The following is a 25,512-nucleotide window of genomic DNA, read 5'->3' as shown; positions in this document are numbered from 1 at the left end:
GTGTGATGAACATTGTTTAGTGTCAAATATTGCCACTGATGAGTAGTTTGTGGTTTTTTTTTTTTTTTTTTTTATGATCTTAGATCATCAGATAATCAATGATCACCTTTTGGAAATTATTTAAGATCCATCACCAAAACCGCCACTCGAAAGGTACACGATTGTACAATTGTATGTGCTATAAACATGCTAGATAGTACTACATGTACTATGTAGCATGGGGTACATTGGACGCAGGGTAGGTGAAAATATCTTTGTGAGATTATATGACAGAAAGCAAGCAACAATACTACTGTTGTTTGCTTCCGAATAAAACTACTGTCCTGAATAATTTACAGATCACCTGCATTTTGGAACAGCACACATGACTTCAGGCTGGAAATCACCAGTGTGCACATCAGTGCCTTCACAAGGGGTGATAAATATTTGTTTTGTTCTACAACACTATAAACTTCTTTTTTAATCCCAGAGTATTCATTCTGTTGTGCTCTCATGCAGAAAAAAAAGGATTAAGTTGTGCTACTGAAAACTATCCACTTTAAATCTTGGTTTTCCATTGGTCAATTAAACATTAAGTGATCTTTGTGTGCGATCAGGAGGTTCTTATCTCACTTTTTGATACAGGTAGACGCAGCATGATGAATATTGCATCGGCCTAGACTGCTGCACCGACAGACGACCAATTAGTAAAGTTCGAGGCTATGTTTTTTAAATTTAATTGTAGTTGATATTGAGTTTAGATTTTGTTTTGTATTACATTTTCCATCGTAGTTTCTGATAGAAAAGGAAAAAAATGAAGCAAAATGACAATATCTGTAGTACACAGTAAAGTTTGCATGACCATTGGCTTGCTTTGACTTGCTTGCTTTACTGTTTCTCTCTTAAAGATGACCACCTGGCAAAAGAACAGAGTGAAACAAGATGAGGTAAAGGCAAATCCTAATATAGCACTGATAGCTGTACCAGACACAACCCCTTTATATTACATTCACCCTGTTCCAAATCAGCATTATGAAACTCATGGCTTTTTCATTTTTTCATTTAAAAATACAAAACGCAACGAACCAATTTCATAGCATATTCCATTTTTCGTGTGTTTGTATGTACTGCAGGAGCCCACGCCCCTCTTTCTTTTCTTCCTAATAATCTTGACTCATCGTGCAATTATGACATGAATACATTTCATATAATACATGCACATCCTCGCTGCACAGTAGCTCTGGGCCAGACATTTTGTTAATTCTTTCCATGAACAAATATTGAAATTCCTCGTCTGTCTAGTTAATATATCAGCATCCCTCTCAAGCATTGAGCAAAATCTGTTCAGATAGTTAGATAGAATAAATATAACCATAGTGGGGTGACCAGTTAATAACATTCCATTCAGGGTGCCTTTTGCGTCCGCATAATCATTGATAATTATGTATTCTGTTAATCTATGATCTTTACATATTTAGAAATCATAAGGGTAGATTCCAAGGTCCCATTAAAGATGGAGACAAGATTTCACCAGCTTCCCAAAGTTATTTTTCACATATTGTAGATAAACCAAAACCGATGGCCGTTAAATACAAATCCTTTGGTTTCTTTTTGCAAAAAGAAACCAAATCTAAATAAGAATGCTCAAAGTGACAAACATGTTGTGATTAAGATATTATTACAAGTATGTTTAGATAAAGCATTTGTACAACTTCAAAACCTCAACCACAGCCTGTACCCTTAGGAGATCAATTCAATTATGCTCTATATCTAGGGTCGGGAACCTTTTTGGCTGGTAATGTATTTCCTTGTGAGCCATATAATGTTTCATAAAATTGAATGCAACTTAATGCGTGCATTTTCTAAGTAAGGGATACATTTTCAACGTATAACACATCTCTGAGTACCTAAAAAAACGCTATCTATAATACATTTCTCTTTATTCTTCCTAATAATATTGTTGTTATACTGTAGCTAACCAATAATAAATTAAATACTTTTTACCATTAATGCGACTTCTGGTGCTGCATGGTTTTGCTGATGGCCTTGTAGTCTTGTTCCTACGTAGTGAGGTTAAGCTTCATGCTGCGTTGAACCTCCATCAGTTCAACGTGAGCTAGGTTGCTCGCCAAAACTCGCCATGTCGGCGCACCACGGCCAGAAAGCCTCCGTCTCCCTCCCTGAACCCTTACCTGTGGCAGAGACTCCGATAAGTGGCGCCTGAGCGGAGACCCGGGAGGGGCAGGGCGCTGAGTAAAAGGCCCCCGGAGTCTTTCTGTGTTCCACAGCCGGTGCTTGACTACGCCCCTTTGTCCGCCACATTTCATTTCCCTACCTTTTTGACTTTAAAATGACACAGAATAATTATTTATGACTTGTTAATTGTGATGAAAAATTTTAGCTCAAAATTGTTTGCGAGCCATATACCGTCCTCGAAAGAGCCATAATTGGCTCACGAGCCATAGGTTCCGACCCCTGATCTCTATAGTTAATATTTCAGCTTACACCAACAAGAATGTTTGCAATACTATCCCTCAGTACTGGTCCTTGGCAGAGGCTATATGAGAAATTGCTTAGTCCCCTCTTCAGACATGGGGCAGTGCTGGGCTCCATTCATTATCAGCTGGAGCGAGCAAAGCGGGAGAATGAGGTGTCAGTATGTCACAATGATTTGTCAGTCTGCTCCGGGAAACGACATGGAATAAAAAAAATAAAATGTTCCCAGGCAATGCCTTTAAAAGCCAGAATGATGTTGTGATTGTGTGTTGAATTATGTAGAAGTTTTGGCTTTTTTCTTTTTTTTTATATAATCCAAAATATAATTATAACTTTCAAAGAGGGACTGGGCTCCCATTCCCGACTGCACGCAATGGTGATGAATTATACGGTTGTCTGAAAAGACAAACGTATAATTCACACATCTTTATCTTCTCTTTGAATAAACGCTCAGCTACGGCTGCTTTTGTTCCACCTGCCTCCTGGTCGATCTCCTACCCCGCAACCGACAGAGACTACAGTTGCGTAGTCGACAGGATCCGATGGACGGACCAACAGGAGGACAGGGTGATTCTCCACTAGGGCAGGCCCTTCGCCGCCGAGTGGAGGTACAGGAGGACACCGGTGCCTTCCAGAAGCAGCGGCAGGACCAGGCCGTTCAGGTCCTGCAGCAGGAGATGAATGGCCTGCGGCTCCAGAACCAGGAGCTCCACCGGCGCGGCATCTGCAGGACGGAGAGCTGCACAGAGTGAGCGAGGAGTGTCTGAGCCACCGGTCCAAACAGAGCCAGCTGGAGCTCAGCGTGAGTCGTGTGAACCAGGAGAAGGCTTGCAAAATATATTTTTTAAAGCAAAACTCAACTGGGCTGGCAGCCAACCCAAAGAAGTGTGTGCTTGGATGGAGGGAGGCACGGTATCTGGGGTACCACTTGGGTGGCGGGCAGTTGCATCCTCAGGTACAGTAGACAATGCAGCGGCAGTTGTGGCCTGCCCAAGATTTTTCGGGATCGCAGACTAATGCACAGGCTTTATTTCAAACCTTTCAGCACTGACCGGTCCCCAAACAGACCTCAACCGGAAGGCTGCCTCACGAGCTCAGCTGACGTTTGAGAGGGTTCAACAGGCCGCTCTGTGGGGAGCCAGTGCTCCATACACCTAACTTTGCTCTCCCATTTGTCCTGCAGACAGACGCTTCGAATGGAGGGTTTGGCGCCGTTTTGATCCAGGAGGTGTTAGTACATCAGCAGAAAGCAGAAAGCTCTACCAGTGGGAGACCAAAGTTCGGCACCGTGGAGAAGGAGTGCCTGGCAGTCAAGTGGACGCTCAGCCCTCTACATTACTACCTCCTGGGGTGCCCCTTCACCCTCGGACCACGCCCAGCTCCAATGGCTTCACTTGCATGAAGGATGCCAACGCCCGGATCACACAATGGTATCTGGACTAAGATGGTGGTGGCTGACTTTCTCTTTTGCTCTGGCGGGGGGGTGTTAGCTGTTGGCTGGGCGGTTCCCCGGTGTAAGTCGGGCGGTGGGGGTATGTGGCAGTGGGGAATGGTTTTGGCGGCATCAGCGCCTGGGGAGGGCCAGCACTGGCAACCGGGAGCGGGTGCAGCCGCAGACTATTGAGGTAACCTAGCAGAGCATTGAAAATATGCTGTGTTTTCACCTCACTCTCACGCACAGGTGATCAATTAAACGTTTGTCTGAAAAGACAAACATCTTTTATTTCTGTTCGAATAAATGCCCATCTAGTGCTGCTTTTCGTTCCACCTGCCTCCTGGTCCATCTCCTAACCCTGCTCTCCAACCGACAGAGACTTGTTACAAACTATCACAAAATCTGAATTCCCTTACTCTGTTCAAGTGCACTGGACAGAGGGTAGGCAGTCTTCGCTTGTTAGAGGCGGAAGGTGAGGAGGAGATAAATGCTCCTTACACCGTAGCATTACTCCATAGCACACAGGGGGCGTACTGACAGGGTTTGCAGCTCTCTGACCTGCTTAGTGGAGGTAGTTTCAGGCATGTACTCCCGGGTGGTTGGAAAGGCTGCTGGAAGAACACCCAGATCTACCACCAAGGGGAACCAAGGACTTGGATAAGATAAACCTTTATTAGTCCCACAACGGGGAAATTTACATACTACCTATTTGGATACTGGTAGTCTACGGCGCGTTCCTTCCATAAAATTACAAACCAGGGGAGTGGGTATTACTGCTACTGTCTGTGGCTCAAAACCCTCATGTCTGGCAGGTAGACCGTTTTTTTTTTTTGTTATCAAACCTTTATTTAATTAGGAATGTCCAGCTGAGATCTCAGATCAGGCATCGCTTTGTCAAGGGAGACCTGGCCAAGATAGGCAGCAGAACAAAATTAAAAAGGTTGTTACTACAAGGACACAACACAATAATTAAAAACAAAATACAGGTAAAGGTTTTCACTTTCGCAAATTAAATACGGTGGCATCCTAACAAGATTGCCTCCAACTACCTTTATCCATTATTTCCTACAGAAAACAGAATGTCTGAAACAAAGCACTGATGAAGGTATGATCTGGCTCAGTTCACAACATTTCTCAAATACTTGCTAGTTTGCCCCGTAAAGCTGATGGCAAAAGCACTTGGCACCTGTGTCATTAATAACTGGTGTGGCTGCTGCAGTGCTGTCAGCCATTTTAAATGGTGTGGTCTGAAATGTGGTCATGACTTTGCCTTTTTTGACCTCATTAAAACGTATAAATTCAAAGAAGTACTGACTGCAAATCAAGCAGATGACTGGAAAATGGAAAATGACTTGGGCATTTAGTCCACATAACGCTGTCTATATCAACGGGAGAGCCAATAGATTATACGGTATACACAATCTCAAAGCTCTATATACATCTACTATCCTATCCTATCTACATATAAACGCGCATATTAGATTTATAGTTATTGCAATATAACCGTGGCTGCTAAATAACAGAATTAGAAGTTTGGGTATTAGATTGTCTGCTTTATCCGACAACTATTAATTATTATCAGTTGCTCAAGACGGAATCTTTGCAATGATTTATACTTTCATAAAGACGCTGGCTATAATTAGGTGCAGTGGTTTTGATGGGTTGATAGTGGTTTTGCTGACATCATAATGGCCATGTCTACCACACTCTAGGCAATTTCTTACTTCTCCCCAGAGGCAAACCATTTTTGGAGGAAGGTGTTTAACAACTGTGTGAGAATGCACTCGATGCATCTGAGGTAAAATGGCTGCAGGAGAGGTGAGTGTTGATGGTGTTTACTGTTTGTTTGATTATCTACATTTCACCACATTCACGTCTGTCAGTACTGCACATAATGCTCTTGAGATAAGTACACCCATTCTTATTCTGTTTATTCACTGTGTTTTGTCGCTAGACAGCACACAAAACACGACCATCATGGAGGGAAAGATCAGCTCAGACAAGGATAAACTATTTGGCAAACAGTGTTTTTTTTTATTGGATTCAGATTTGTTTTTTTACATTATAGGAGTAGGAGGCATTCGTGCAGAGGCACCTGGAAGCAATAAAATCAAACCAAGCATACTAGATTGATTGGATTGGACTGTCATCCCCTTTAATGGTCGTACTTTAATACTAATAATAAATTTGAAATTCACTTGAAATGTTTAGTTTTCAGGAAGTTCATATTTCCCAAATTAGAGGTCCAATTCAATCCAAATGCACATTTAATGTACACCAAGTAGGAATATAAAATCAGTGTTTTCATGTTCACTATTCTCAAACAACTATTTCAAATGCCTAGATTTTTTGGCCATGGAGTGTTTCCTGTTCTGTATCCAGCTGTTCTCATTCTGGCCAGTATGCAAACTTAGCTTTGCTTGAAAATAACAAATACTGGACTTCATCGTTATCCAATGCATGTATAAGTACTGTACACAGTAGAATGAATTGTATCCCCTTAATTCAACCCCATGTAGCCTAATGAACATAACTTAGGTTATGTAACTTCAGTTCTAGATCAAGGGCAATGACACGAGTGTGTACCTACACGGTCAAGGAAAACTCAGTGCTCCATTTAGGAGAGAACTGCATCCATGGAAAACAAACACATTTTTTAACATTTTGCTTAACCAGGAATTCATAGTTGGCATCATAATGTGTTCCTCAGCGCTCCCCTCGTGTTACCCTTGATGTAGTGGAAATGTATAATCGTGCCTTAACACCGTGGCTCGCAAGGTGAGGGCACAGCGTGTGGTAATGAGTCGTGCCAAAGGGAACCTCCTACTTTTGAGACGTTCAACCTTGCTCCGCAGCTGAGACAGCAGAGCAATCTCCCGGGATCCTCGACGCCAGGATACGACAGCGCCGGCAGGTTAATCCAGTGAGCGCTGGACGGGAGAGAGGTTGAAGGGAGACAAAGGGGTTTTTAGAGAGGACGGTATGAGGGGAGAGATAGAGAGGTGCAAAAACAAAAAAATATATAATTCAAGCGTACAAATAAAGCAGCTGATAAAGGAGCTTGAAAGGAGATCAAATTGGGTTTTAGCCCTCAATTTATAACTTCTTTCAGGTTTTGGAAAAATTCTAATGTTATGTTGACCAACCTTAAAATGATCTCCTGGTCCCATTCACCACTGCTAACAACACATATTTCTGTCAAAGGTACTTAATTTTGACGTATTTTGTACTCGTTAAAGCAATGGCACTTCTGCCTTTTGAAATGTAAATAACAAATACCAAATACAGCAAAATGAAGTGCCCTTGACAGAAACATGTGTTGTTACCCTATTTGGGACTAGGACATAAATTTAAGGTTTCTCAACAAATCCTTAAAATTTTACAAAATCCAGAAATAGAGACAAAAATAAAAATTTTTAAAAGTCAGCTATCGTCAGTACTGACACCAGTATGGTTGTTCAAAAGGGAGACGTATAAGAGTGGATTTGGAGAAGTTGTTTTTGTGTTGTTTTTTTTGTATTTAGAGAGGGGGGTGAGGCAGAGGGTGAGGACAAGCGGTGACGTCATGCAGTTACGTGTGCACACCGTGATGCAGCGCTAGCTCTGCCCCTTCACAGGCCACATACCCTCCTTCAATTCCCCAAACCTTGGCCCAGGAACACATCATATCCTCTTACCAAGGTTCTGAATTCATCTTCAGTAATTCTGTCCCAAAACGGAGCCACACAGACACGGCTGTGGACTGTGCCGTCTGAGACCTAGAGTACTTGAGATCACAGGGGATTACGGCAGGATTTTCCCTAACAGCCCCTCAAATCTCTGGTTCCAACGTTTAAGGGATTACACTTTTTTAGATCCATAAATAACATTTAGATTCCACTCATATCTGGCCAGCGGTTACGTGGCCTTTGTTGTACTCCGGGGTTTCAATTTTCATATGTCACGGCGGATCATTTCTTTACCAGACAGATGAACCGCGTACCTTTGGACGTGACGAGATTTATCTACAAGGAACGACTCGACTTTGAGTCGAGCTCACGTCTTTCGTGCTGTATGAGGGGAGCACAACTTTGTGCTGTTATCTCACACAAGAAGGCATCGCGCGCACCCAGTTACGGCATACGTTGCGCTGAGACGGTGCACATTACATTACACGCGGCGATGTTTACTGCTCTCCATGCGACTGTTGACCTCACTGTCAGATTGAGGCGATCAACTCTGACACTCAAGGACTGCTGTCATCAACGTCCTTCCAAGATCTGCCTGTAGAGGAGTAATCTCACTGAGATATACTTCAGCGTGGTAGCTCTACGGTCTGGGACTGTTACACACGCGGGCTTACCTTGACATCGATTTAACTGTAAAGCGCACGCTGTGAGGCGTGAACACGGAATTTGACCGACAACAAAAAAACTAACAAACCAAAGGTTTGTCCGTTTACCATTATCCGCGATACATAGTCTCATAAATTGATGGAGTTTGATTCTATCCAAGCACGAGGGGAAGGGTGCTCCCAGAATGTTGTTGGAAGGTGTTAACAGGTTAATGTAAACATTGTCTAGAAAGCAGGACGCATACAAAAATCAAAGTTTGCCTGGAATAATATCTCCAGGCTGTTTTGCATCAGAAACAGCATTGTAGTTAATACAGCTTTCAAGGTTTGAATATTTTTGCATTTTTCCTTACCGGCACGTTCGGCAAACACGGCAAATAGTCTTGATATGCATATACTGTGTAGAGATGATTAAAATCCTCATTAGACTCCTCATTAGGCTCCTCATTATCTCCCTGTCAATTCTGACAAATTAATTTCGCCAACCTACTTGACTATGAATGCATCTTTGCTAGTAACACAATCACTAAGTTGAGATGAGTGCAGAGGTTATAGGAAAATATTGAAAATTGCCAGAAAAACACACATAATGACATAACACTATATGTGTGCAACCGATCAGCCGCATCCCATCACAAGACGTGTCTACAACCCCACTAAGCTCCGAATGATTTAGGTCAAGTGAATTTTGTCCCGTGTTACATCCTCATCGTCGCGGAATTTTTATCCCAAACGGCAGGTCTGGTCTGGGCCCAGCGAGCTGCAGCAAGTGCATAAATGATGGCGCCACTGTTGTTGTTCTTTTGAAAACTTTCCAGCTTTCAAAAGTGGGGTTGGCAAGGGAAGTGATTAATGAGTTCAGCGCGCTTGCTGTGGGACTAGCAGCGTTTAATTGGAGGTGTTACAAAGTTTTAACAACAATCTAATTCCAGCGGAAATCACTTTCACGACATCGGTGGACGGGAAGGTTGTGAGAGTGAGGGACGGGAAATTGTAAATATGACGAAAATGGAGCGGTTAGTTGCCGTCTTTGGCGAATTGCGGCGCGGCAACTGCGCGGCTCATCTGTTTTTTCTTCGATTAGTTGCGCACACATGCGCACCGCACACACACACACACACTAACATATCCATACACAGAAACATGCTCAAACACACGCTCAGGTGAACTCTGGTCTGATAAAAGGATGAATGGTCTATTCCTCAGTGGCTGTTCAAAAGGACGCCACCCATCAGGGGATCAACCAGCACGTCAGTAAATCCATTACTAAAAATACTTGCCAATCCTTTGGGGTTACTATGCTTAGCAAGTAGACACTGCATGCCACAAAGCTGGAATTAGGCAGCGAAAAAGGCTGTGAGTGATGTATCAACACCTGATCCACTGTCTACAGGCATTTCCCTGTCCCCCAGTGTCAGTCTGCACGTGACCGGGCCGTCGCTCGTTGGGACGGTTTGGACTGTCTTATTGACCTTTGGCAAAAGGCTAATCCTAGAAAGTAGCCAGGGATACCTATTCAAATCTTTCCAGATAAACTTACCACGGATATAAAAACACATGGTGTGTTCTAACACTTATACTTAATTATTACTTGACACCTATTCTATATGAAGTGAACCCTAACCCAATTAAAGGAGAGCCTGGAGAATGGGATTAAAATCATTAAAACATAAAGCAAAAGGTCAAGACAAGAAAAACGACACCACATAGAAATACGCAGGCAGGCGGGTTGTTTTGTGGCTCTCTTTCACCCTTTTCTCAATTTATCCTACGAAGAGAAATTATTGATATTTGATGCATTCATTTCAAGGACCACTCAACTTAATCACAATTAAAGAAGCACAAACTGAACAGCAAAGAGCTTAAAAATACTTAATATTTTGCAGTTTTCCAAGTTTTTTTTGTTTGTTTGTTTTGTACAATATACACACAAAAATACAATTAAATGGCCAAGGTCTGCTATTGTAGGTCTGCTGCTCACTTTATTCCCAAAATAACTAACTAAATACCCGTTAATCTGCTCTTTTCAAAGTAACAAAGGACCTGATATGAGTCACTTATCCAATCATTCTTCATGATTTCGGTGCAGGATTTTGTTCATCTCAACAACATTTTAGACCATGTCAAACTGTTTTGATGCATAGTTAATCATTTTTGATTGTAACATCTATCTTGTTTTTTAGGTTTGATATGGTTTATTGCTTTTATGTTACTAATTTGGAGGGTAACCGTAAATAAATAGTAAATGGAGAATGAATTGATGATTGAAATCATGACCAACAATCATTCAGTTGGCTGCAGTGGCATCACAACACAAGCTGTGAAAAGAACGTGGGCTCTCTCCGCATATGCAGCAAAAGATGTTTTTTTTTTTTTTTTTCCCATTTGCTCCAGATTTTTTATACCTCATGCTGAAGTAATGGCCTTTGACAAGATTTTTATTTTTCTCAAAAAGTGTTGTCAACTCATCGACTGGAACATTTCATTGCCCTGCTCCTCTTAAAAGCAAAACTTGAAACACTCGATCAAGCCAGATCGAGTGGTAGATATATCTGATAGAGACAGATAGAAAAAAAAAAAAAAAAAACTCTGTTTGTGACTTTGTACACAGAACAAAAGCCATTCGTAAATAATTGATGGAATCTATAAAATCAATTAATTTAATAGTTTGGAAGACATGTTGCCTCAGAAATAATAAACAGAAAACATGGTGCACTTTGTACTATTTTTAACTTCAGAGGTTGGTTTGACTCTAAGAGAATGCAACTGAATCGGTTTAGGGCATTGATTTTTCGGCCGCAGCCAGAGAATACCGGCGGTTTTGCCATGACACAGAACAGGGTTAACAATAAGGCTCTCCCCTTTCCCCGACCTGATGAGACCGTTGGACCAGATAGCGACGGGCGATCGGCGTGTTTGCATCTTTCATGTGACCCAGCCGGTGGAGGAGGGTGTCGTTCATCAGAGCTGACGAACCGCCGCCGACGTGATAGCGGCGAAAGGTGTTGACCGCCACTTGACGGCCAAGAATGCTTTCTCTGCGGCGCTGGACTCAAGCCCGCGAGAGATTCCCAGCTAATGCACAGGATTCCTTCCTCTTGCCTTTTGTTTAAAAAAAAAAAAAAATGGTCTTTATCAATCACACTGCCCCTTTTGTTGATGTACAGATCACCCAACCAGTGGTGGAGAAAATTCTCCGATCCTATACTTAAGTAAAAGTATAAATTCCTTAGGAAAGCAGTGCTCCAGTAATATGTGCCATTTTATTCAAGTATTAAAAGTAAAAAATACTTCATGAGAAAACGTCATGAACTCTTAATTTGCCTCCAGTTTGTGTCAACCGACTTAAACTTAAAAGTTAACCTTGAGGTTTTTTTTAGAAGCTGATTGCATTCGTTTGTGTATGAAACACACATTGAACATAGATACATACTTTTTCAAATTTGTTGCTGGTGCTACTGCTATAGATAAATGTAGGGGAGGTATAAAGGTATAAAGTCCCCATAAATGGAATTGCTCAAGTAAAGCTGTCTTCTTTGTAATCGTGACATGAAGTTTAATGCGCAACATACTCTACACAAGCTCTTCTGCACTCTAAGCACTTTTCCCCGTGCTCTTATCATTTGGCCAAAGTCGATGGGAGATGACTTAAAAGGGGAAACTGCCCATAGGAGGTCACTGGTTTGACTGGAAGGTGCAGGAGAGCCTCCACCGGGCCTCCAGCTCTGCCCTGACTGTTTACAGGCCTCTGAGCCTCCAGGCAACACAGCGTTCCTGCTGTGGACTGATTTATACATTATCTTATCATGTTGATGTATGGACAACATGACCCATTTTATTCCATCGCAGCCTCGTGGCTTCTGACAACCTGACATGGTACTTGATTAGAATTTGGTCAGAGACGATTGCTATGGTTGGAACAAATTTGGACAATTAGGTCCAGGTTTATCATATTTGGAATTATGTATTAAGTATTCATTCATATAAAATCCACATCATGATTAGATGAAGATCTCCTACTGGTAAATTAAACCTAAACCTGTGTTTGCTTCTAACCACACACAAAATAGACAATACACAAATTACCAATAAACAAGGGAGAACATTTTCCTCCCCATCCATCCTTGGTCGTGGCTCGGCCTGTCTTGTTTTGTCATTTTAGTGATGAAATCTGCGCATTCGCAGTTTGCTTTAGCTTCCTCTCCCTCCACTGCCTGTAGAGCTTATGCAGCCTATTTCCATCTGGACGTGAAGGTAAACTACCCGCGAATGACGTCGTATCCAACATGGCAGAGAGCAGCCTCCCTGGTTCTAGAAACCCCAGAGCCGTGAAGCCACAGTAATGACCCCGCACTCAGATTTAATTATGAGATTAGAAATCACTTTTTTTTTTCACAACTATGGAAAAATTATCCCAGCAGCTGGGGGAAGGTGAACTATGGCATAATAGTGGTTCTTCCGGAAAAAAAAACAATACGGGAGGCAGAGGTGGGCTGGGTTTCATTTCTGTCGGGGAGTTCACAACCTTTGAATCATTTCTTGGAGACTCTGTAATAGTGCACAATTTTATCAATGGATTCCCACTTTTAGAGGATAAGAGGTTTTATATGTAAGTACAATATGTTTGCCCATGTAATTGCTGATCAGACTGATCTATGATTCACTATGCCTATGGCAATAATAATCGTCATTATAATAATAATATGTTGGCAATAAAAAATAATAAGTAAATATTTCCCAATTAAACATTTCTCATTGCATCGGAAATGTTCGAGAGGGAACAAGCTCAATAACAGGCACAAATTAAAACTACAAATCTTATGGCTCATGGGCCAGACGGGGCTACTAATTCACTTGCCCCCTTTGGATGCTCATCCCATGATGGAAGACTTAGAGCGGCATTGAGGCTGGGAAGACGGGCATAGTGTAATGCGATTGCCAGCCTTGGTCCCCCTCCAGTTGAGACTATCAGGATATCTTGGACCTCTGGGAGGACGCCGGGGATCTGGATACCACCCAGCTGGGGGCAGGGTTGACTTAATCAGCAAACAATGATTGGTATAAACAAGTGAGAGTATTAGGAAGTTTCCCACGAATATGACGAGGGACCGGAATTGGATTGTGCCCGCGACAACAAGCCGACCGGCTTTTACAGGAGTTGTTATTCAACAACTGGAAAGTGGGGTCGTCGCGTTGCTTCTTACTCCGTTACCCGGAATAGAGAAACAATGTATTCCAGGGACCATACATTAAACCGGGTCTACGTTGAATGACTTGCAAAACACGAAAAGAGGCCACGGGGGGCATTGAAACACAACGCAGCCATCCTGTAGCCTGCTGATGCTATTTGTGGCACGAGCAGTGCCTGGCATTGAGAGTCTATGCTGTGGTCCACGTCGCAATGAGCTATTTTCTGTAAGCAGAGACGGCTCGATGTAACTGTAGAGAGGAGCCGCTTTTTCCGCGAGGCTTCTGGAGGATAAGAACTGGAAAACAGGCATCGCTGTGCAGGAAGAAAGAGTCGTGCTCCGGTTTCTTTTCTGTATTTCAATAACAGCGGTCATCAACACAAGTCTCGCGGTGTGGTCGGTTTTATGTTGCACCGTGCCAGCGACTGTAGTGGTATCTTCCAGGTCATATCAGCAAAATGTAAAGATAGGAGTAAATATAAAAAATATAACAGCTAATATATTTATTGCTTTATTCATCGCTTCATTGTTAATATTACTGTAGTATAACTAATTGTTTTATTTGTTTAGTTTAATTAGTAGTGGTATAAATGCTAGTGTTATGTATTAGCACCTTGTGTCGATTACGCACATTTTGGTATTTTTTAGTATTTATAGAGCTTACTGTGCGTAATCACCGGGTGTCATGACATTTCACTGCATATATGTATGAACGTATGTATATGTATGTGACAAATAATCTCTTGAACTTGAACTTGAACTTATTATTACATAGTGTTATTACTTTCATACTGCTATCTTACCATAATATAGATAAGTATATAGTTTATTCCTATATTATATTATACCATAACATAATATACTTCAAAATAACAATTGCTACTAGTACTATCTTCATAAAATATGACTACGCACTTTATATATACTGTACTATACTTTGTACTATATACAATATTGTCCCTTGGAGATATCCTATCTCAAAATCTAGAATACTATTCCTGAAATCTTGATGAAATAAAAACACTAAATAAAAACAGTGGAAACACTGAAGGCCACTTATTTATTTTTTACAAGTGGTTGAGCCATCTAATTTTAATCTTTTTTTTTTTTTTTTTTTTTTCTCGTTCTGAACATCAAGGTCTTCCTGTAGCAGACAGAATCCTGAAGCTACCCATGCATGCCACATATATAGCTTGATGAGATCTGGGTGGAATTGACTAGTGCTTGACCGTACAGGCCGCATAATAGAAATGCCGTCAAATGTGCGCTTTCCCTGTGATGTACGCTCCGCACATATTTATTTTAGTTTTGTTTATTCCCTGACACGTGCACGGGCCATCTGGCATTTGCACTTTGGTCAATATCTGTATTACTTTAATCCATAAATCTTATGCAATATTTTCTCTCTCTCTGTGTGTGTCCCTCCCTGCCACATTAACTGAAGTTACACAAGCGCTGTGTTGGGAAAACAGTTGGCCTGCTAACTAATCCAACCGGACCCAAACCATGCTGAAAGAGGGGGAAAAAAACAAAAAAAACGCAAAAAAAACAGAAACGCAAAATCCAGGGATGTCTGTTTCAATTATGATAACATTGGATCATTACATAATAATCCACCACCAAACATGCAAAATATCTTAGCTAATGTTCTCCCCAGTGATATACATGGCCAGCTGTGCTTTAGCGTAGCAATGAAAGCATTACACCGCTTCAACATGAGTAATACTGCATAGTGGACGCATTCCTAAATACTGTAATTGGCAATATGTGACAACTACTAGATGGGCTCTGGGAAGTGCTTCTATTTATTATTTCATTGTTATTTCATAGTGCTTGAATAACTTTGACTAAGAAAAAGAATGCCAGGCGGATAATATATATATATATATATGTATATATAATACAAGTAATTATATTACAAATGATACAAACAATACAAATAATAATAATAATGATGATGATAATGATAGTATTACTACAACAGTATATTATTATAACAGTATATTTTTGTTTCTATAAGCATGTGATCTATTGACCTTTTTCTGAACAAATTTACACATTTTAATACCATAGTCAGTGTAAGATATTTACTGTATTTAGAACATATACAGTCAAATTGAATGGTAAAGCTCTTTCTGATTCAAAAGCCCCTCTAAAAATTCTACAATAGGCATGAAGCTGACTCTATACTGCAACTTTTTTATGTTGTAAGGGAAATTATGAGAACATACAATATACAGTATGTACTACATATGAATATGTTTAATTTCAAAATGTTATCTTCACAATGGTGCAGTTTCCAATGTGCAGCATTGAATTACCTTGTTCAGGAGACACTGTTCCCGTCCCATTGCTGAATATATTCAACAGGGAGCTTGGCAGTGCCGCGCATTTGTTTGTGCTTTGATTTCCCGTGGGGCGACATGGTCCTTGTGTTGTGTTGTGCAGTGATGCCATCGCCGCCATTGGGCAAGCCTGAGCTAGGGTATCCCTATGGAGGTAGAACTCCGCCTGCTGTCCCGACTCCCCCCTTCCTTCTCCTTCTCTCTCACTCTCCCTCGCTCTCTCTCCCTCTGCCATCTTAATATATCCTGCCTCTCGTTCTGCCAGTGTTGTGGCTCTCTCTGCTCCGCACACGGCCTACAACCTCCTCCGTCATGTTTTTCCCAAGCAGCACCGGAAGAGTGACTCTCTGACGGCATGCATGGCGCTGTTCCGTGGTGACGGGTGCACAGGTGGCAGGTCCATCACAACAGACTATCGTGCAAGACACTGTGTTTGCTGCCACAGGGAGGCATGTGTGTTGTTGATACAGAGGTTTATTTCCATCATCTATCTATCTATCTATCTATCCATCTATCTATCCATCTGCCTATCTGTCTATCTTTCCACCAGTCTATTATCCATCCGTCTGTCTGTCTGTCTGTCTGTCTGTCTGTCTGTCTGTCTGTCTCTCTGTCTGTATATCTATCTATCTGCCTATCTGTCTATCTATCTATCTATCTATCAGTCTATCTATCCACCAGTCTATTATCCATCCGTCTGTCTGTCTGTCTGTCTGTCTGTCTGTATATCTATCTATCTGCCTATCTGTCTATCTATCTATCTATCTATCTATCTATCTATCTATCTATCTATCTATCTATCTATCTATCTATCTATCTATCTATCTATCTATCTATCTATCTATCTATCAGTCTATCTATCCACCAGTCTATTATCCATCCATCTGTCTGTCTGTCTGTCTGTCTGTCTAACTTCAAGGTATAATATTAATGGTATGTTACAGTACGCACCAACCTGTCTTCCATTCCATTCACTCCTTTGTTAGAAACAGTTACATCTCTGTCAAGAATAACTCCTTTTTTAAATGACCATTTTGATAGATTCAGTTGTATTATATTGTTGTTTTATTATTATTATTATTATTATTATTATTATTATTATTATTTCATTGATTTTTTTCATCAACTTCATTTCCCGTGTAATCGTGGTTCTCGTGAGGTTCTGATGAATTGATCAGCGCACGGGAGGAAGGGGCGCGCGAGTCGGGACGAGCCCCACGAGCCGCGGCGCGGCCGGCGCGGCGCGGCGCGCGAGCGTGCGCCGGTTTAGACGCAGTGTCGCGCGAGCCGGAGCGGAGACGGCGCGCGCCTGCGCCTGCGCCTGCGCCTGCGCGCGCGCTCGTCCGGGAGCGCCGAGAGACGGTGCACCGGGGCGGCCGGTCGGTAGATGGCGGTGCGCCGCGAAAACCTGATCCGGCGGCTCCAGCACACGAGCCCCGTCTCAGTTTGCGGCATTCGCAGCCGAGGCGGAGGAGCTGAGCGGTGTGAAGGGCGTCAAATGAAACACGAGAGATCGCGGCGGGTCCTCTTGAGTCGCGCGCGTAGCCTGTGCTCCCGAGCAGGAGACAGCACGTTCCGATAGGAGAAGGGGGGGGGGAAAGAAAAAAAGAAAACGAAAACAAAAACAAAACCAAACAAACAAACAAACAACAAAAAAAAAAAAAAAAAAACCATGGAAGACAAATCCAACTCGTTCTCCAGCAACAAGGAGGAGAAGGCGGACGGGAATAACGTGTTTCAGAGGCAAGACTCGATACAGAAGAACAACATGGGCAGCCAGAGCGCCAAGGACCACGGCAACTCGGTGGGCTTCAAGGGGGAGCGGGAAGAGGCCATGGTCGGCTTTGACGACCTGGACGGGGCGTCCAGGCAGTGCGGCTTCATGCAGCGGCAGTTCGGGGCGATGATGCAGCCGGGAGTCAATAAGTTCTCCTTGCGCATGTTTGGCAGTCAGAAAGCCGTGGAGAAAGAGCAGGAGAGGGTGCAGACAGCCGGATACTGGATCATTCATCCATATAGCGATTTTAGGTAAGGGCTGGAAAGTCACCTGCCATTCACCCTCCTCCCCCCCCCCCCCCCTCCCCCGCCCCGCAGCCTCCGGTCCGCACGCCAACCCGCACCTCCACACGTCGCGCTCCGTCGCGGCTCGTCCCGAACCGCGCGAACGACTAATCTGTATTTAGGCAAACACAGTGCGGCGGTGCCGGTCAGAAATGCGCCTCGGGCGTCTTGGGTGTCGGTGCGGGCTCCCCGCTGCGGCAGGGAGCGATCGCCGCGGCGGTTCATCCGTGAGATGTCCTTGGAAAAAGGCTGGTGAATGTCATGATTGGACATAATGCCATCATCATCCTCCTCCTCCTCCTCCTCCTCCTTCTCTCCCTCTCTCTCTCCCTCTCTCCACACCGCGCACACGGTCCCCGTCCACCTCCCCTCCCTACGCGCTCGATCGCCTTGTAATTATCGCCTCCCTCACGGCGGCCGTTCGTCGTGTCGGCTCCTCATTGCGACATATGCGGTCTCCCGGAGGCGGCGGTACCTGTGTCCAACGTGACAACGCCGTTGCAGCATCGCGGTTGTAAACATTTCTTCATAGGCGGGTGGGGGGGGGGGTGGGGGGCGGCGAGACGGCGAGCAAACGGTAAAAGCGCAACACGAAATGCGGTAAAAAAAAAAAAAAAAAGCCACGTGAGGAATCGACGGCAGGAAAAGACGCGTTTTCAAATCCTTTTTATTTATTTATTCATTTATTATTATTATTATTATTATTATTATTAATATTATTATTATTTTAATTCGCATTCTATTTGGTTGTACGGCGGAAAAGATGGATGGAGCTGTAATCTGCCCGCATATTTCAAACGTGCAGGATGCGCCTTTGAAGCTCTTGCAGGGGGGAGATGTGGCGGAATGTGAGTCAGGGCGGAAGGGGTCCTGGCACCTCGTTACACTGAACGCATGCATGGGGTTACTTTCTTTAGGTGGCGGACGCACGCACCAGTACCCGGCATCTCACTCCAGTCGGACTGCTCTCACGCAGTACCGTTCAATTTTTTTTTTAATCTTTTGAACACATAAACACGTGCACACAACAGACGGCAGTCAAACACGAGGCCTCGCGGTGGACGGAAGCGCGTACGGGCACGACCCGTTTCCCACACGCCGCGTGTTCACAGTTCCACCAGTTCCACCAGTTCCACCAGTTCCACCAGTTCGCCGACTGAGCGTCTCATCTGCCCCCCCCCCCCCCCCCCCCCCGTCTTTGGCCACCGGCGTCCCGCGGCGCAGCTCGGTGGCGGCGAGCGTCCCGCGTGGTCCCGGACCCGGCGCCTAACAGCGCAGGCCCCGGCGCTGTCCGCGGTGCTGAAGTGAGTCAGGCTCTAGTTTCCAGACGTCATCCGTGCCCTGCGCTCACTTACCCGAGGGAGACTCGCAAGCGAAACGACAACACTGTACATGCACAGCCTGGTGGTGGAATTTGGGGCTGGGCCATATTGACAAATTCAAATACTGTATATGTATATTATCTGCACATCAGGGTGCGGCGTGTATTATCTCTAATATCTGTACTTTTGACGAATTGCTCAATATTGAAAATTTGACAATATTTCGGGGAGGATTATTGGTGCTTTTGATGGTTAGTAGCGTGGATATTATGGCCAAGTAGGTAGAAGGCATTGGTTAGAGCAGCTAGAACAGTCTCTGAAGTTCGGAATAGTGTAACACTTCACTGTAATGCAGCCTTAAAGACAACCTTTGATCATATCTTGATATTGGGATAACCTGAATCCCAGATAGTGTCTACTCTCAAATCATGGTATCAATATTATCTATATATTGCCCAGCCCTAAGTGAAATCAGTATTTGCACCTGTGGTGGCTTCTGTGATCTGCTTACCTTTGCCTTACACAATCCTAAAGTCATTTCCATGTAACAATGCAATGGCAAACAGCACTCAAGACCAAGAGATAGACGGCAAATGTGCTTTTTATTTACTCTGATTTCTGACCATGTAAGTCTTATCACATACAATGCCTCTTCTGAAATGAGAGTTATTGTATACGTCCTTCTCTTCCTTTCTTTATACGGTATATTTCCATCTCTCGCTCTCTCTCCCGCTCTCCCTGTTTCTCCCCTGTCGAATTGGACAGGGTGGTTTTAGGATGTGTAATGAAGGTGAGCATGGATTAGTTGAGGAGCACAGCGGTCAGTGAGCTTGGCAGTGTCTGAAAACAATTATGTAAAAAGATTGACCCCTTAAAAAAGATGGCCAAATGGCGGCTCTCAACTAATCTGGTGAAATGTATCCCAGTGAATTAACGATTATTATTTACCTCGTATTAAATTATTAGAGAGTTTAGGTTTATGTAAAATCTTTTATGCATGAAGGCAAATTTGGGGACGGGTCAGAAGTCTCAAGAACAGGTGTAACAAATCTTAAATCAGAACTGTTCATCAGTATTATTTCTTGCATGTTCTTTTTCTTAGAGGCCCTGATTTTGCAACTATAGCTGGCGTCATTTTCGTTCTGTGATGTTGTTTCGCTGACGTACTATGTCGCTTCTTGTGATAGAACGCTTTATTTTCTCAAAAACATTTCATTCTCTCTCTTCAGAGCAACCAATCGGAGGATATTCCTCCTGCTCCTCCCGCCTGGAATATAACAATTCCAGGTGAGAATTGCAATGGTATAGTAGTAAATGCCTCACAGTAGTAAGTTTTTACCGTTGAGATATTATAGAATTTCATTAGTCAAGTATTACTTCCTTCTGGCACATGCTGCCATGACTTAAAAAATAGTTATCTGATCTTCCGATGAAAACCTTACGTAACAGCAGTGCTTGAATGACACCGCTATTCATGCCGGCTTTGTTTTGCTATGTATGGGAATTTGAAACTTGATATACAGTGTACTCTCTGTACACAGTGGTTGATTAAAGATTGATGGCAGGTTAGTAATATTCATTATTCATTGATTTTTAGAGAGGTCTCATGCATGGCCTTGCCCGGCTTTGGTTTTGCCAAGAAGAGGCTTTTGTCACTGTCTAAGTCTCTCATTAGGGCTCTTTTCTGCGTCTATTTTAGGCCGTCACCCGATTGCATTTTAATGCAAATCGTACACCGCTGAATTTGCCGTGGTTATGTTTCACCGTATGATTGATCCCGGATAGTTTGATCGGGACAATCTGAGGGTTTAAAAAACAAACAAACATGTGTTACCGAATCCTTCACCTTTGTTTGCCAGCGAAATCTGATTGTTTGTACAGTATATATGGATTCTTGGGAAGGGTCTCAACAGAATGCACTATTACAGAAACTCAACTCTATTCTCAGTTTGCTTCTCGATGGTTGAGAAATAATTCCTCATCTACTAATCCTGCCTCGCAACTTTGTGTCTGAAATACCAAAACAAAAGACAACTCAAGAAAGCATTCTTCACTTGACTGACATTGTTAAAGCCATTACTTCCATGAAATTAGGCAAGTTGAACTCTGTGGATTCTGGCTGGCTCGTTGACACTGACTATTCATTTTTTGTCCCTCTAGGAGGAAAGTCTTTCTAAATGTAAAACTGTCACTAGCGATGGACAGATTCCGCCTTTTTTTCAGTACTCAGGGCAAGTAATGATCTATTGATTATCTCAAATACGGATACAAATACTGACGTTTTCTGCTATGATAATAGTTAAATGACATATATTAGGTTCATTGTGTTTTAGAGAGAACTTGATTTCACTCAAATATCAGGTTTAGGCATTGGACATTTCCACGAATGTAACTACACTAGCACAATATCAAATCCAACACTCAAGGCGGGTGTCCATATCTCTGTATCCATAGCTGCCAACAGTGATTAGTTGCTTGGCCCACCATGAGAAATTTCTGTGATTGGAAAGGAAAGGGAAACTGCTATACTACCCTAGCTGTTCTCTTAATGCCTCCCCAGTCCTGTTATTACAGTGTAGATTGTCACAAGGGGTACCAAGGGATAGAGTTTGGTAAAGGCTGTTGTATAACTTCTTTGTGTGTGTGTGTGTTTCTCTATGTGTGTGTCACAGTAACAGTGTTCGGATTTACCGGAGAAAGATTTTACGTTCACGTGTTTTTTTCCCACCTCGGTTCATTAACTGAGAGGATTTAGTGAAAGGCATAGAGTGTGGCTATGATGATGAGTGGGTTTGTGAAGAGTTCCTATTTATATTCAGACAGTTGTTATCATCAGTGGGAAAGGGACGTTTTGGTGGGACTTGCAATGGTTGTTGTAGTGGTTGAGTTACTCTGGTACAGGGGAGGGTGGGTGTCATTGTCTGTGCCCTGTGATGATTTGCTTTCAGTCTTGGCAAAGGCTCCCATTCAATCTCCACACTGGTTCTCTGAAGTGATGGAAGCTAGGTACATTGTTGCCCGAGGTGGAGGTACGAGCACACGACGAGCAGGAGCCGGAATTGGGTGCCTTAACGGAGCTGAAGGGTGAGAAAACTGCTGGAGCAGAAGTTGGAGGTAGGTGTACCTAAAGAGATTGAAGTTTTGGGGAAGTGGTGTCGGTGGCTAATGCTGGAAGAGGGTGCAGTGGACCTGGAGCTGGATACTTTTTGGAGCTAGGTGTGGAAGTTGGGAGTTCTCTTGGAATTGAAGCTGGAAATGAATTTTGATGTAGCTCTGGAAGTGGAGAATTCTCTTGGAATTGGAGCTTGTTCTGGAGGTGGATGCTCTTCTGGGAGTTGGAGCTGGGGGATTTTATGGATGTAGATCTTGAAATGGGAGCTCACATGGAGTTAGGGCTCGGCAATCTTCTGGATGTGCATTTTGCACTATGCTTCGGAATATGTTCATTGAAGGAAATGAGGACCCCGTGAATATCAGAATCAGATACATCACTTTCATTTTCATTGAACGAATACATTGCGTATTTCTTCTCCTGTTCTTATTCCATTTGATGAACAACTTAATAATGAAGCATATAATTGATATTGTATCTATTCCAACAAATTAAACATTAAATGCTTAATTTATTTTTAAAAGGTTCAACAAAAAAGTAATTGTATTCATCCATTGGCCTTTAAGTTACTGTCACAAATCAAGTCCTGAATTGTATTTGTATAAATTATCTCTCCTGTAGTCTATAACCCTGGTTGGTAGCGCATGTCAAGTGTTATCTACAGATAGATGTAGTGTAGATATAGGCGGTAGGGGTAAGCAAGTGTCCACATCACAAAGAAAACAATTCTATTGTTATTGTTTTGTATGAATTACTATATCAATTGTGCTAGAATGTGGTTTGCTTAATTTCAGAGATTGTATTGTCCCCCTTCATGGGTATATCCATTTTTATAAAAAAAGAAGATTATTTATTTTTTATTATTTATTTGTATATATTCAGAAACGTGGTTTGATATTTAACTTTGCATGTAGATGTAATCCAAAGAGCCTTTTTGGCTGCAGCCCCTCATTAAATACTTTGAGGGAAATTCAAGTGATTAGCTGCAGATTGTTCTGGCTGTGATAGCTACTTAATGGCTTAATGGCTCCAACAATTCGGGCTACATTTAAATTTAACCCTTGTATCGTATGATATTTGCCATTCAGAGATTCAAACAAAGGCTATCATCCAAAAGCAACCACTGCTTAATGATCCAGCACTGATGCTCGGCGGTGTAAAAAGGCTGCTGTTTATCGTGTTTTTTTCTTTTGCGCAGACAATTATCTGATGCATAATCTTTAGATAAAAGTACTGTAAAGCCGTGGCCCAGCTTAATTTATCCAATCAGAGCCATTACTAGACGGCGGGTCTGCAAACCCGAGAGGCAGCCTGCCAATCAGTCCACCGGTCCGTTTCCATCTTTACCCGGTGTACAGCGGGGTGGGCGAAAGAGAAAGAGAGTTTCTATGGCGTGAGATGTGATTCTTTGGAAGCTCTTTTGGTCGGTGGTTGCGCAGGCCCTCTCGGTGCCTGGGACGATGGGAAGGGGAAGGTTGCTTTCGATCCCATCCCGATCCGTTCGTTGCAAGGGAGAGGCCGAGGACAAGGAGGGGGCGATACCCCCCTTCTTTGGGCAAGTAGTTAGAGCCCCCACCAGCGACGACGAGCTCCTCATGCAAACGGGAAGCCGCACGCCCCGAAAGAGCGGCAACAGCGCCCTGCTTGATCTTTATAATTCGTTATAATCTGTTGCTGGCGATCACAAGACTAATGGAGACTGAATCGATGCAGGTGCGTGTTAGTGCACCATCTACATTATGCAGAAGGCCGTTAGCATAATTCAAGGGCCCAAAATTTCCATCCTCAAAGAGCCTTCCGTGCGTTATCAGTCTTTATCCATACGGAGGAGAAATGTACAACAAATATCTATAATGTCACGTCTACGACAAAGAATAAATCGGGGAGATAAAAATCAAGATAAGAATAAAATAATTACAGTTTAAGTTTCACATTTTCTGAAATAAATCACATAATTAGTAGTATTTGAATCTTTATTATAATTGTACTTATTTTGCTTGGTGAATTTGTTGGACCTTTGCTTTAGCTGTGATATTTATTTTGAAATAAAACTGCATACAAGCATTTACTTGCACTCACTTGTGCTACCATTCGTTATGCTGGAATGTGTAGTCCACATGGTTACTCTCTTTCGAGGGCTAATTTCTCATTTGTTTAATGTCTGTGATTATATTGCGGCACACAAATGAGGAGCTAGTTGTGTCAGACAACTTAACGGCGCCACACGCTCCCACGCCCTTATTAGGCGGGCTATTAAGGCAGCCAATCCTTCTTGTCCTACCTGCTTTGCTTCCTGCTTTGCTTGCAGCTTTGCTGCACCCCTCCACCTCTCCTGCATTCACCTGTCTCTACTCTCTATCCAATGGAGGGGTATTCAAGCTAATCTCTCCAATATTCCTAGCTCATTAAGCATGCCTATGTTTACTGTACACCTCGCCGAGCGTAGAGCAGTAGAGACCAGACGCCCAAACTCGAACGATGCTGGATAAAGAAAGATAATTTAAAATTAAATCCAAGAGTTGTCATAATTAGCATAATGACATGGAATTTATTATGCAAAGTACTCTTACATGCATTGGCACAGAAAAAAACGCCAGCTGGTCCTTTTTTGTGAGATCAGACTGTATTTTCATCGTACTTAGTTTGATTCAATGTTGTCCGTTTTTTTTTTTTTTTTACAATCTCTTTTTAACATTGCTGACTTGAGTGTTTTCTAACTTTCTGTCAATGTATTTGTGTGTGTTGCTCTGCAGGTTCTACTGGGACTTGATAATGCTCATCATGATGATGGGGAATCTAATCATCATTCCTGTGGGAATAACCTTCTTCTCGGAGCAGACGACCACCACCTGGCTGGTCTTCAACGTGGCCTCGGACACCATCTTCCTGGTGGACCTGGTCATGAACTTCAGGACGGGCATCGTGAACGAAGAGAGCTCTGAGATCATCCTCGACCCCAAGGTCATCAAGATGAATTACCTAAAGAGTTGGTTTGTCGTGGATTTTCTTTCCTCCATCCCGGTGGATTATATATTTCTAATAGTGGAGAAAGGCTTTGACTCTGAGGTGTACAAGACCGCTCGGGCCCTGCGCATCGTCCGCTTCACCAAGATCCTCAGTCTTCTGCGTCTGTTGAGACTCTCCCGACTCATCAGATACATACATCAGTGGGAGGAGGTGCGTATGCCTTTGTATGTGGTGTGTGTGAAAGATAGAAAAAAAAAAAATTGAATCGAGAGA

General features: G+C 42.9%; 1 protein-coding gene across 1 annotated transcript in view; it reads left to right on the top strand.

Annotated features, from left to right (window-relative positions):
• Positions 1–17,449: 17,449 nt before the first annotated feature.
• hcn1 (hyperpolarization activated cyclic nucleotide-gated potassium channel 1) overlaps positions 17,450–25,512 on the top strand; it is a gene marked incomplete at both ends in the record, with an annotated part of 64,833 nt that continues 56,770 nt past the window's right edge. Inside the window, 2 exons of the mRNA XM_080018365.1 lie at positions 17,450–17,805; positions 25,026–25,449. Of these exons, the coding sequence (XP_079874491.1) occupies positions 17,450–17,805; positions 25,026–25,449 (780 nt within the window). The remainder of the gene's footprint in view (positions 17,806–25,025; positions 25,450–25,512) is intronic.

The sequence above is a fragment of the Zeus faber genome (genome assembly GCF_960531495.2).
Source record: "Zeus faber genome assembly, chromosome: 17".
In the NCBI taxonomy this organism is placed as follows: Eukaryota; Metazoa; Chordata; class Actinopteri; order Zeiformes; family Zeidae; genus Zeus; species Zeus faber.
This window is presented reverse-complemented; position numbering and strand designations above follow the sequence as displayed.